Raw genomic sequence first — 13,366 nt, 5'->3', positions numbered from 1 at the left:
GTCTTCTCATCTGAGTCACCAAATCAGGTCTGCAAGTATCTAACAAGTATCTGCACTCTATCCAATTGTCAGAAGAGGGGCCCTAAAGGAAGGCAAGAGGTTACACTTTAATTATGAATGCTAGGACAAGTTTAGACCAAAACAAAGCCAAAAAAAGAACAGTGAAATGGAACAAAAAGGTTCTAATTAAAGTTGTCATTTTCTGAACTCATTATAATGAGAAATAAAGCTTACAAAAAATGTAAAATATTTCAAAGGGCTGCTCTTGCTCCCTTTTTATTTCACTTTTTAGTCAGAATTAAAGTATTAAGAGGTGAATTCAAAGACCACAAAAAAAGCTGTATCAGCAATTGAAATTCTGCAATAAATGAAAAATCTTAACTGATGTGAGAGAGACACACTCACCTAAGAGGACCTTTTATGGGCAGAATCAATTATCCTGTTTCCTAGTTCCCTAAAACAATGGCGAGTGATTCTAAAACAGCTGTGAGCTATTACTAAAACTATTCTGTAATAAATTTTAAAAAGAAAAATTGCACATTGTATAATTTATAGCCACAAATCATTAGCAGTACATGTGTGCCTGTTTCCTCATATGTAAAATAAGACCAGCACTGCTGGCCTCACACACTGAAGAGAGAAAAGTACTTCAAGGGCCTTGTACAGTGACTGCCACAAGGTAGGTGCTTGATAACGTTCAGTTTCCTGCCCCAAGGTATATAGCTCCAATGCATAAGTTATCCTCTGACTATTCAAAAGCAGTTTTAGGTGAACCTCATCAAAACAAATATTTTTATCTTGTCCAATTTGAAATTTATGTAAAATAGTAAGAATATCACTAGGTTAAAAAAAAAAAAGTAACCGAACGCTGGTCTTCTGGGGTTGCAGAAATCCTTTCAGTGACCTTTCAAACCTTCTTCCTCGAGATTCCCTATCCTCCCCTTCAGGAAATATCTTCATGTTCATGTTCCCAGACCTACCCTCAAAGCCTTCTTCACACCTACCCTTCCACTGAGATACATTAAGAAAAGCTTGCCCAAAGGCACACAGCAATTCCGTGGCCCAAACAGAACTCAAACCTGTTCGATTTCAAAGCTTGTATTTTTAACTATTATGCAATATTGATCTGAGTTTAGATATATTCTCTCAGGGCTTTCTCAGAGAATCAAAATCTTAAATTGAGAGAGAAAAGGGGTTAAAGTTCAAGTATGAGCAATGGATTACAGAAGATCTAGAGGGGGCATTATCTTGACATCACATAGTCCTGGGACTTCTTGGTTTGTGAAACATAAAACAAAAAACCGGGAAAGTCAAAATCAGGATGATTTTTTTCTAGTATAAATCTATTCACCACCTTTCATTTTAAAAACATTTTTTGGCACTTATTTCCCTAACTCAGTGTTTAAAACAGTTCTCAGTAATTTTTTACCTACCTCTTCCATTTCAAAGGAGTCCTTCTGCTGTGCCATTATATTTCTTATGGATGGGATCGTCAACGGTGCACATGGCTCTTTTTCAGGTGTGGACAAAGGGACATTTTTCAGCTCCCTGCTATTTTCCAGCTCACTGTGGCTGGACATGTTGAAATCGCTATCTAAATGAGTTTTTATAATACCAGCTTCCTCACCCAGTTTATTCTCATGACTTTGAGTTTCTTTACTTTGTCCATTTTCAGTTTCTTGGTTAAAATTACTGTTTGCTTCATCAGAAACTCTATCAATATCAGCATTCTCCATAACAGCTGCTGAACTACCTGATACTTCTTCTTTAACTGTAGCCAACATAGAAGATGAATCTTTCTTCTTCACAATTTTTTGAGACTTTTGATCATTTTTATTGCCAATTTCTTCCATCACTGAAAGATTTAGAGTCTTTCCTTTGTCAACTGCTGGGGAAGGAGTACTACCTTCTCCTTTCTCTGTTTTATCAACACATAAATTTAGTTTTGATAGTGTTTTCATTAAACGATTTGCAGTGTTACTTCGGGTTAAAGGTGGAGGCGAGTCTGTCTCCTTGTTAGAGGTCACCGAGGACAGACTCCCAATTCTCTGCAGGGGAGTCCCAGAAACTTGGGAATATAAAGAAGAAAATGCATTGGCCACAGTAGTAAGCACTTCAATTTGACGAAAACGGCCTATAAAAGGAAAAAAACATGAATTATATATATTTATATTTATATGTGTATATACACACATATACACACACATATATTAATTAAACCATTACTATTGTTCAGAATTTCAATAACTGAACTACTTAAATCAGAAAGATTATGAAACCAGATTTTTTTCCTTACCTATCACTTAAAACTTCTCTACATTTACTGTGGAGAGGGAGAAAAATTTTTCACTCTTAAGCACTAGAATTTACATTTTAAAAAATCAAAAGGAAGGACAAAGCATAATGACAACACTGAATAAAACAGAAAGGACTAGCTATTGATCTATAGTTATGACTCTGTTTTTAGGTCTTGAACTCTTCCAAATGTGAAGTATATGTAAGTATATATTTTATACCTAATGGGAGGGAGATTGGATTTATAGATCTCTTAAAGCTAATCCAAGGACCACCTAGGGATCCCATTTTGGGGATTTCTGGTCAGCAGAGAAAAATAAGCAAGATTTAACTTGAAAAATCGTCAAATTAGCCTTGCCATTGTAGATTTACATGAAAGCATCTGAAATTGACTGACTTCAACTAATAGTAACAAGGCCCCTCCTCTACTTCTTTCGTTTTGGAACAAAAGCAATTTGGAGGTAAGTATAAGGTTCTACAAGTTATACTCTACGGTTGTAACACTTAAGTAAGTAGAGAATGGGGTGGGGGGGTGGGGGGAATAGGTAAATTAACTTCTATAAATAGAATAATAAAAATTTATAATATGCAAACAGTTACTGTGTTAACCTCAATAATTAAATTGCCACTGCTATTCCTAGAAATAAGGCTTTAAAAACAAGACCATCTTGCTGTAGATGCCATAATTTTAAAAATAATATGCTAACATTTAAAAACCTTACTTGTTAAAGCATAATTTGGATTTTCTACTTCCATCCGTTGCATTTGCGCACTCAAAAATACTTTAATATCTATTCCTCTGGCAAATGATGATGAATTAAAAAATCTGGAAGGAATTTTAGAAGCAATATCTGGTTCATCTCGTCCAAATCCAAGATTATAAAGGATTTCTTCAGGATCTTCCTCATAAAGTTCCAACAATTCTGAAACACTAAAAAGAAAAAAAAAAAAAAGAAACAGCAAGATGTAAAATAAGTTTATAATAGTCCATATCACAATATAAATGAATTCATATTCCTGCTTTCCTGTGAAAAAGTCTTCTACTGCTTCTGCTGTTTAACCCATTATTTATTTCAGCATCTTTATACGTTGGGTACCAAATGCAATAAATAACCCTTAAAAAGGGTCCATTCTCTCAAGCTGTTAGTTTTGGGGAAAAGAGCTAAGCCCTAAGAACACCCTCAGTAAGAAACTCTGATTCCTCACCTTATTTTTTTTGTCATTTTAAAGAGATTTCCAGTAAAGCAGCTAAACAATTTGAGGACAGATAAGGGAGAATAAGGAGTAAACAGATTAGGAAAAAATGAAAAGGGAAAATGCACTAGGAAGTTGGTACAACTTTGGTACCAAGGGACATTCTGCAGAGCTTGAGTTTTTCTGCTATCTTTGGCTGTCCTAGAAGAGGGAATATAGGTGATCTGATCTCAGAAAAGTGAAGGAGGAGCTTACTTTCAACTTCTCTCTAACCACTTGCACTCAGGAAGTAGGAGGAGTAAAGTAACGAGAGTATGGGTTACATAAAGGTAAATTCTTGCTCTAATTCTATTGTGAATTGAACATTTATTAACCCTTATCTCTCATACCAGTGATAATCCAAGCTGAGACTCACCGGGGAAAATAGGAATGTTAGAGATAGAACTTGAGCAGAAGGAAATTTCAATTTGTTTCAGAGAAAATGTTCAAATTCCAAGACAATAATTTGGATAATAGTTTAAACTGGTTCATTATGCACACGTATTTGCTTATTTTAATATATAGTTTAAAGATCTTTGGTTTTATATGAAGACAAATCTACACTTAAATATCAAGCTTTAAATTATAAAGGTTTATTCTGATTTTTATGTCAGAGTAACTCAAGACCCTAGCAGAATGGAGAATTTGGGAAGTAGAAATTATTCCACTATGGACTTCCTCTTTCAAGCTGTTGATAGGACTCAAAATACTCATTAATGGATTCCAGCAGCATTTTTAACATATCTGTTAATTTTTATTTAATCTTCATTAAAAAAAAAAAAAAAAAAAAAAGAAGACGACGCTTCTCTCAGTTATGCTGATCCACAAAACACTGTGGTTTCCTTTCAACTTCATACTACCAAGCCAAATCCAAGGCTGAAAAGGAATAAGAGTAGGTCATCTACAACACAATGTAGTTGCAGTATAACTCCAGAATAAGCTACCTTGAGACTGTTCCACTACTTTTCCCGGATCCAGTGGAATTCATACTTCTCCCCTTCTGATGAAACTGTAGTCTTCTCTCTTTGGCCAAGATATTATTGCTATAAACAAAATTAGATTATATAAAACTTTATTTCCATAACTGTTCTTCATTTTTAGAAAGGAAAAAAACAAACAGCTACGTACCAGTTTTCAATTTGAGCATCAGTTTCATGGAGGTGGTTGGCTAAAGGTAAAAAAGAATATATGCAAAGCACAACTGTTAGTAGGACAATAACTACTATGATACAATCAACAAGAAAGCAAATTAACCACATTATTATAGCTAAATGCCTAATATGCCAAACTCTTGTCCTGGCTCATTAAATCTGCACCATTAAAGGTAATATACAGATAGATAAGAACAGAGTCAGCAGCTTTTGGAGGGTGTTTTAGGTTTTGTTTGTTAGCAACGTAAAACTACCTCCACTGAATGTTTAAAATAAAAAGATATATAAATAACCAATTAAATTTAACAGTTTGAAATAAGTAGTAAGAAGATACGTGGTATATGTGCTTCTAATTACTAAATTTAAAAACTGTTAATAAAGAATACCTCAAAAGCAAAAACATGATTTAGCATTACTTAAGTATGGCAATATCTATTCCTAACATGTGGTTTTTTTAAGGCTGATAATTCACTCCAGTTACAACCAATTTTTCATGCACCTACTTTGAAAATTCCTACTCATTTCAACATGTTTTCTTTTAAAAGTTGCCTTTCAAATTTATCCTAGACTTACAAGTTCTAAACAAATAAATGTTGTTAACGTTAAGTTTACAGTGAGTTAAATTTACTGCATTTAAATTTTATAGACAAACATAAAGAATGAAATTAATTAAAAACACATCTTTTTCAGCACACCAGACTTTTTTCTTTTTTCATTTCTGATCTGCAGAGTCATGGCAATTTCTTATCAACCAGAAAGGTGTCTAACACATAGCATTCAATAAATATTTACTGAATGAATGAAAATAATCTTGAAACAATTTTCAGTAAAACAACATAATAGCTCCACTCTTCTCTGAGACTTCCTTTTTGGGTCTGGCTTCCAATAAAAGCATTCACTATGGATGAACAGGCAGAGCACGGAGGATTTTTAGGGCAGTGAAAATACACTATATGATAGCATAATGATGGATATGTGTCATTACACATTTGTCTAAACCCATAGAATGTATAAGACCAAGAGTGAACCCAAGCATACACTAAGGACTTTGGGTAACTATGATGCTTTATCCTAGGTTCATCAATTGTAACAAATGTACTATTCTGGTGGGGGATGTTGACAATGGGGGAGGCTGTGCACGTGTGGGGCAGAAAGTATGTGGGAAATCTCTGTACCTTCCCCTCAATTTTTCTGTGAACAAAACTGCTCTAAAACAATGAAGTTTTTTTTAAAAATTCTATATTGTGAAACCGCAGATATCAAAAATGCTATTTACAATAACAATAAAATGAATTTTAATAAGGGGTTAACAGTATGTTCAACTATCCTGATTGGGAAGCAGTAAGTTTGAGTTTATTTTATAGAGTTTATTCCTTAAAAGCATATTAACAGAAATATAAAAACTAACATATACACATATTCTAGAGTTTTCAATGTTAGAAGGCTCTAAATAAGTAATCTTATCATACAGATTGACTTCAAACTGCAAAAGATCAAGGATATTAAATTCAGTGGATAAATTCACTATTCATCAACTTACAATTCAAAAAGATTTAATAAAATCCTTAATTCTTTTTTTCTATAAAAAGCACACATTGGGACTTCCCTGGTGGCACAGTGGTTAAGAATCTGCCTGCCACTGTAGGGGACACAGGTTCGAGCCCTGGTCCAGGAAGATCCCACATGCCGTGAAGCAACTAAGCCTGTGTGCCACAACTACGGAGCCTGCACTCTAAAGCCCATGAGCCACAACTACTGAGCCCGTGTGCACAACTACTGAAGCCCACGTGCCTACAGCCCGTGCTCCGCAACAAGAGAAGCCACCGTGATGAGAAGCCCGGGCTCCACAACGAAGAGTAGCCCCCCACTCGCTGCAACTAGAGAAAGCCCACGCACAGCAATGAAGACCCAACGCAGCCAAAAATAAATAAATAAATAAATAAATAAATAAATAGATAGATAGATAGATAAATTTTTTTAAAAGCACACATTAATAATCCAGCTATACAGTTACCAATAATTTTAGAATACCAGTAAAACAATAAAAAAATTCTTAATTTTACATTGTGGAAAGCTTTATGAATCCACAGGAAAAGATGATATGATCTGTGAAAATTTAAACATGGCACAATACACTTTTAAAATCCTAATGCAGCCTTGAACAGACATCAGCATAATGCTTTCTAATTAACTTCTTGTAACTCTATTTTGTCTTTGTCCTTTAATCTTCTAAAAATCTGGAAAAAGAGGAAGCGGGAAAGACAGGAGACACTTGAATGCAAAGAGAAAGACAAGCTGCAGCTGTTAAGTCTGACATAAGGCTACCTCACACTAAAATAAGCTTCACTTTAGTTTTCTCACACATAAATATTTAAGTTTCCTTCCTTTTGAGGGACAATTCTTCCCTCAGTTATATGACCACTGTTTGCCCCCAAATAGTTCCTGTAAGCTTCAAAGTCCAAGGAAAACCTTTGGACATTGCACAATGGTTTTCCAGAGCCATTCCTACAGGTCTCCTATAGGCTCTTACTAGATTATTAACACATAAAAGGTTCTGTAAAATGTGTCTGAGCCACTTTCAAGAACTTTAAATTTAGCTCTGAGGATCATAAATATGAAAGCACGTGACTTTCTCTCTTTTTTTTTTTTTTAATTTTAAAACTACATGAAGGTACAGTTCTTCCAAACATACCTTCAGCTCCCAAGGACAAATCATCCTCAAAACTTCCTCCATTTCTCACAAGCACACCTGAAAGAAACATTAGAAGATTCATCCTGGTATTCTGTTCTTCCTGACCCCCACAGAAAATCACTGTTTTAATTAAAACAAACTGACCAAGCAAAATATAAGACACAGTAAAGCATTTCAGACCTGAATGTACTCACAGATTATTCTGATTATATAATTTCAGGAAGAAAATATAAGTTTTCACTTTATCGTAAAGGAAACCATGATTTGCTGCCAGGTAAAGTTATTAGAAGCCCCAATCTACAGGCTATTTTATACTTAATAAGCCTTTAAGATGTTCAGTTAGATAACGTATCTTACCCAACAGTTTCATGGAAAACCAGATCACAGGGCAATCATTCCTTTTACCCCCTTATATTAAGTCAGGAGCTCAAGCTAGATTTTCCTGATACTATAAATGTTTTTCATATGCCTTGCCACTACCTGCACATTCTTGTTGTACTTTGAACTTCAGAATTTTGCCTTGCACAGGTGTGGCAATCTCAGTTAATGTAAGCAAAGAAATGCTACACTAAAGCTCACCTGATTTCACTCAATATATATTTTCCTTATGTTTACATATTATATTTCTGTATTTAATTAGTCTTTATAATATCTAATTGGACAATAAAAAGAAATGAATTTCACATTGTGGAAAGGTTTGGTAATTTGTTTAAACTCATCACTGTTTTATGGTTCATGACAAGGTTTCCCCCTTTAGGCTTTTATCTTAAAATACCATATTTTATAAACATGAACATCACTTTTATAATTTATACACACACACACTCTTTCACTCAGAGGACATACAAAGTAGGACCCTCATAAAGAACAGATTTAGAAAGGCAACTTTCTCTTACCCTTGAGTGTACTACTGCTTTGCTCATCCAGTGAGGCTCCCAAAGGGGTACTGAAACCACATAAACATATAAACCTTAGTCTTGAAAAGCTGTCTGGAAAGCTGTCACTGCACAGCCTTACACTTTAAAGGGTTATAGCTAAGCAAGCTTCTAATCACAGTTGAACTTTCCTCCCAAACGCACATGGAATGCAAGTGAATTACATAAGTAATATCCTACTAAGCAAATACCTATCATCAAGTCAGCTCACCAGGAATGATTTAATCACACGTCTGATCTGCCAGCAATTAAGAGCAAGAATGGCAATTATAAATGATATGAATTGGCATTTTCTTTACAAAAACAGAAAAAGAAAAGAGAATGACAACAGGCCTTAAGAAAATGTCTGTTCCCCTCAATCCCTTCCCTAGAAACAGGAAAGAGAATTAAGAGAAAACAAATCTTTATCTCAATAAAATTAAAAAGTCAGAGTATAGTTAGAAATAAGGCTCAACAGTTTTCTCAAATCCCATCAAGCATTTTAGAGCACCACTCAATGCCTCCCTTACCCCAACTATTATCTTTTCTGATACAATGGAGAAGTTTGGAATTTATTTTAGGCTTTTAAACTAAAAAAATACATGTATTCTTCATTTAACTCTGAAAAGAAAATTACTAAAAAGTTGGCTTGAGAATCAACCCTAAGAACTAGCCATTACTAAAATTCTTTCACATTCTTGTTGTTCAAACACAGATAACTTAGAAATCTTTTTAATGCAAAATGTTTTTCATTTCTTTCTCAAGACTAAGTTAAGAAAGAAACAGGTTGTTTTATTATAAAAGTTCTACTTTGTGTTATAAGCTTTTCGTCAGCAACAATTTACACCTGTTATAAATTCACATCAGAAATGGGATCAATCATAAAAATATCAGTTTCAAAGAAATATTACTGAAATGCCACTTAAACGTTAAAAGTTTCTACAAACAAATATACAAACAATGGCAGTTCTTTAAATATTAGTGCTTTTGAAATGAAAAAGAATAAGCCATGACCATAAAGATAATAAAACCTCTAAGTTTTTGCATATATTTTAATAAAACTATACTTTATGCCCTCAAAAAAGTCATTCCTCTTCCCTGGTGGTTACTTTCATAGGACAAAACATTGCATTACTCCTTCTGTAAATGTCTCAACTGGCCTGGGCACCAACAGAAAATGGCAAATGAGCAGAAAATAACTGGCATTCTCCTTCAAAAACAAGTCTCTCACTCTTATAATTGCCCTCTTACAAATCTTATCAAAAACTCTATCCCTCTTAGATACTACTTATTCAAGCAATTTGTTTCCGCTTAGCCACAAAAAAAAAAAAAAAAGATTACCAAAATAAAGACTCCCTTTAAGGAAAAACAACATGGTATCTTTATTCAGGATATGGAAAGCAATAAGAAAACAAAGAATATTTGAGAACTTATCAGGGGGTTGGGGGGGGATGCTGTCTTCAGATCATTTGTACATAATATACAAAGTAGACAGATGCCTGACTCTGGGAAGGACCCTAAATTGTTATAGAAAAAAAGAAAACTTGCATATATCCTAGCAGTCAAATCTGTGATAATAAAGCTAACAATAAAAGACTTTGTTTTAGCTCTCCAGAGTACAAATGAATGTCCCTTTCGTACAGAATAGGTGCAGCTGTAGGGAACAAGAAAGAAACCTATGTAGGAAATCCGCAACAGACTATAGAATCTGCCTACATAAATCAAGATTAGCAACAAAACTCCTAGAATTTTCAGAGATCTTGTGTCCTGGTGAATGTTAACATTTGCCCACTGCATTTATCTTAAAAGATGCACTTATTTACTTGATATATCTCTTATATAATCTTAACTCCCATATACCATAAAATAAACATAACATGATTCTTCTCTTGCTCTTAAACATTTTTTTTGTGCATCTTTAGAGAAAAGGTCCATAGATTTCATCATATCTCAGAAGGGTCTATGACATCCTCAATAAAGGTTAATGAGTTCTATAATAAAGAGTGTTCAGTAAGGCTCCAGGCAATTCACCAAAACAGGATAGCAACAGAGCAATGGCCAATATTTTATGTCTTTAGGAAAGAAAAATAAACTGGCATATATAAGAATCATTTCTCTCTCCCCACCAGAAAACACTTCTCAAACTCTGGTACTTGGACAAAAGATTAAGAAAAGCCCAAATTGAGATGGCAAAAAAATATGTACAGAAGCAAACACCTTAACAAAAGTTAAAAAGCCAACATGCTTCATGTGAGATTTTATAAGTAGCAAATAAGTTGGAAAAAAATAATTAAAATATGAAACAAGTACATTTTACTGTAGTAAGATACGATTAATCTCCTCTGTACTTTATCAAACATTTCTGTACCAGCTACCAAAGCGTGTAATTAAAAAGATTTATGCAGCCTGAATGTCTTCAAAGCTCTATTTCCCTTCTGTGAATTCCAGGGCCATCTGACATATTCATGTCCAAGAAGTAAGCTAGAACAAAGTAGTAAGCTAGCTTTAACAGCTCTCCAAACAGAATTAAGGCACCAACATAAAGTTAAAGCCCGGTTAGTGTAGTTAAGTAAATTACATTCATCTAAAACACATTTGAAAGGGAAATGACTCTTCTGCCAGATATACACATGTCAAAACAAAAGCAAAATAAAATACTGTGTGAAATGTGACAATCCTTTCAAATAAAAACAGGGCAAGCATAATAACATGGCATGACTATCTTTTTCAGGTTTCTGATCTCTGATGCTAACATCACGCACCGGAGCTGAAGTCCTAATAACTGTAAAGTCAACATGGTCACCAAATAATCGGCGGTCACAGCACTTCCATTTCTAATCGCTTAAAGGAGGAAGCTATCCGCCGGCTCACTTTCCGGTTTATGGCTTACGAGGTCCAAGGGACCCGCAAGGACGGCGGCCCGAGTCACTCCGCCCAGGCGTCCCATCAGCGCTGATCTTCCCCCGGGACGCGAGCGGCGCAACCGAGGACTCACCGGCAGTCCTTGAGCCATATCGCGATCTTCTCGTTGGGCACGTTTCCTGCGGGGCAGAGCGAGGGGACATCTCGTTACCGACCCCAGGAGGACTCCGACTGCGGGGTCACCCTGGATACCCCCAGGTACGAAAATCTACTGGGGGCAAAATGCAGCCTAAGCAACACGGCTTAGAGACCATCTGAAGGGAAATGATAGCACCGGGGTGTCTCTGTTGACGCTGGAGACGCCTTACCAAGCGCGCACGTTTAAAGGTCGGAAGTGTCCCCTCTCTCCTCGGCCTCTCGAGCCCAGGACGATCTTCCAGAACTCACAGCAGTCGCCCAAAGCGCACGAGACTTTTCCCCGCCCGCGCGAACTTCCCCGAGCTCCCCGCCCGCCGCTGACCCGCGGGGCGCACGGACCTCTCCCCGCGGCCGCCGGCAGCTTCGCTCCAGAGGGGTCCTCCTCGTCGTCCTCGTCCTCGTCCTGCGTCGTCGCTTCTGTGGACAGGTCCTCCGTCTCCGACGCCTGCCAGGAGCCGCGGCACTTGGCCCAGGCCTTCCTCCTGCGACTCGCCACTTGCCACTCCAGTTCCTCCTCCGCCTCCGCCGACGCCACCAGGGGCCGGTCCATGGCTGCACCGGGGGCTCCGCAACCCCAACCGGAGCCTGTGAGAGACACGGCGGCGGCTGGGACCCCAGCCCCTGCGGTCAGCGCCCGGCCGGGCTGGGGGCCCCGGGGAGCTGGAGCAGGCGCGGGGGGAGGAGGAGGAGGAGGAGGAGGGGACGGGAGGGAGGAAGGGAGGGAAGGAAGGGGAGGGAGGGGGCGGAGGGCCAGAGTTTCACATGAAGCCGGCCGGGCGCGGCGCGGGAGCGCGAGCGGCTCGAGCGAGCGCGGCTGGGAGCAGAGCGCCGGCCGGCCCCAGTCCCGCCTCACCGCCCCGCCCTCCCCTCGGCCCCCGCCCCGCCCTCCCCTCGGCCCCCGCCCCGCCCCGCCCTCCCCTCGGCCCCCGCCCCGCCTCCCGCCTCAGCCTGACGCGCCAGGGGCCTGGCGGGCAGCCGCGCGTCAGCGCGCCCCTCCCTCAGCGGCGTTCCACGCCCGCTTCCGGCCGGGGACGCGCGGGGCGGGGCGCGGCGAGCGCGAAGTGGAAAGACCCGCCTCCTGTCCCCCGCCAGCTGTCCCCTGTCCCTTGTCCCCCGTCCCCCGCCGCGGCCGGCGGAGCAGGCGAAATTGGTTGCTTGTTGGTTAGTAATCTTTGCTTATTAACTTCTCCTCTCACCCCAAAAACAGAAGGAGTGTGGAAAGGCCAAGTTTCACTCAATGCCCGTCTTCACTGCGTCCAAACTGAGTGTCTGCTTGGGCTCGCTGGAAGTTACTCTTCGAGGAGTCCAAAGAATTCTGTCCAAGAAATGGTGGAGAAAGATGGGAAAAAGAGGCGTGTAATTGGTATTTCTTGTCAAAATATCAAAACTGGAAAAGACTAAGCTTCATGGAGTGCTCCTTTCACGCCTAAGAAATTTATTGTGGTCGTGTTATGTATGAAAGATTTAATTTGGAAATTCCGCATTGAAATTGGACATAGAGAGGTGAAGGAAAATAGAGCAAGGAACAGCTGGGAAAAAGTAGAAATACTTGCTTGGATTTTGGTGCTACAAGATACAAATGATGTCAAGGTTTAGAACATTTTAAAAATGAGTTTGAGCAGTCCCTTTTGTTATTTTTAAAATCTTATTAGCAGAAAGACTACAAAATCCTATTCAATATCATATCCAAGATCCAGACTAACTTTCCAGAAACATCATAATATCATTCTGGGCCTTATACTGTGAAATATGAGGGGGAGCTAGAACAGGGATACTGGTATCTCATTGCCTTGAAGTTTCACTATTTTTTTCTTTGAATCTCAAAATTTTTTCTTTGAATCTGAAGAACTTTCCAGCCTTCAAGAGTCCTTTAGCAAACTGCAGCTAACAGTTTTATGGTCCTTCAAAATAGGCCAGTGTCTAGCTGCCTGTAGGAAAGGTGAGCAGGAAAGCAAGTGAGGGAGGTACCTGGAGAGAAGGCACTGAAAGGGCTGGTCAGAAGCCACAGAGAACAAAGTATG

General features: G+C 38.4%; 1 protein-coding gene across 2 annotated transcripts in view; it reads right to left on the bottom strand.

The window, feature by feature from the left end:
• ITPRID2 (ITPR interacting domain containing 2) overlaps window positions 1-11,925 on the bottom strand; it is a gene marked incomplete at its 5' end in the record, with an annotated part of 38,966 nt that extends 27,041 nt beyond the window's left edge. Inside the window, 8 exons of one of the 2 annotated variants that reach the window (XM_079710548.1) lie at window positions 1,434-2,134; window positions 3,018-3,226; window positions 4,473-4,571; window positions 4,657-4,696; window positions 7,372-7,428; window positions 8,268-8,317; window positions 11,281-11,326; window positions 11,685-11,925. In XM_079710548.1, coding sequence (XP_079566674.1) covers window positions 1,434-2,134; window positions 3,018-3,226; window positions 4,473-4,571; window positions 4,657-4,696; window positions 7,372-7,428; window positions 8,268-8,317; window positions 11,281-11,326; window positions 11,685-11,895 — 1,413 coding nt within the window. The remainder of the gene's footprint in view (window positions 1-1,433; window positions 2,135-3,017; window positions 3,227-4,472; window positions 4,572-4,656; window positions 4,697-7,371; window positions 7,429-8,267; window positions 8,318-11,280; window positions 11,327-11,684) is intronic. The other variant, XM_079710547.1, reaches the window with a different exon arrangement.
• Between the last annotated feature and the right edge of the window lie 1,441 nt (window positions 11,926-13,366).

This window comes from Hyperoodon ampullatus (assembly GCF_949752795.1).
Source record: "Hyperoodon ampullatus genome assembly, chromosome: 8".
NCBI lineage: Eukaryota > Metazoa > Chordata > Mammalia > Artiodactyla > Ziphiidae > Hyperoodon > Hyperoodon ampullatus.
Note: the sequence above shows the minus strand (reverse complement) of the source record. Positions and strands in the feature narration are given on the sequence as shown.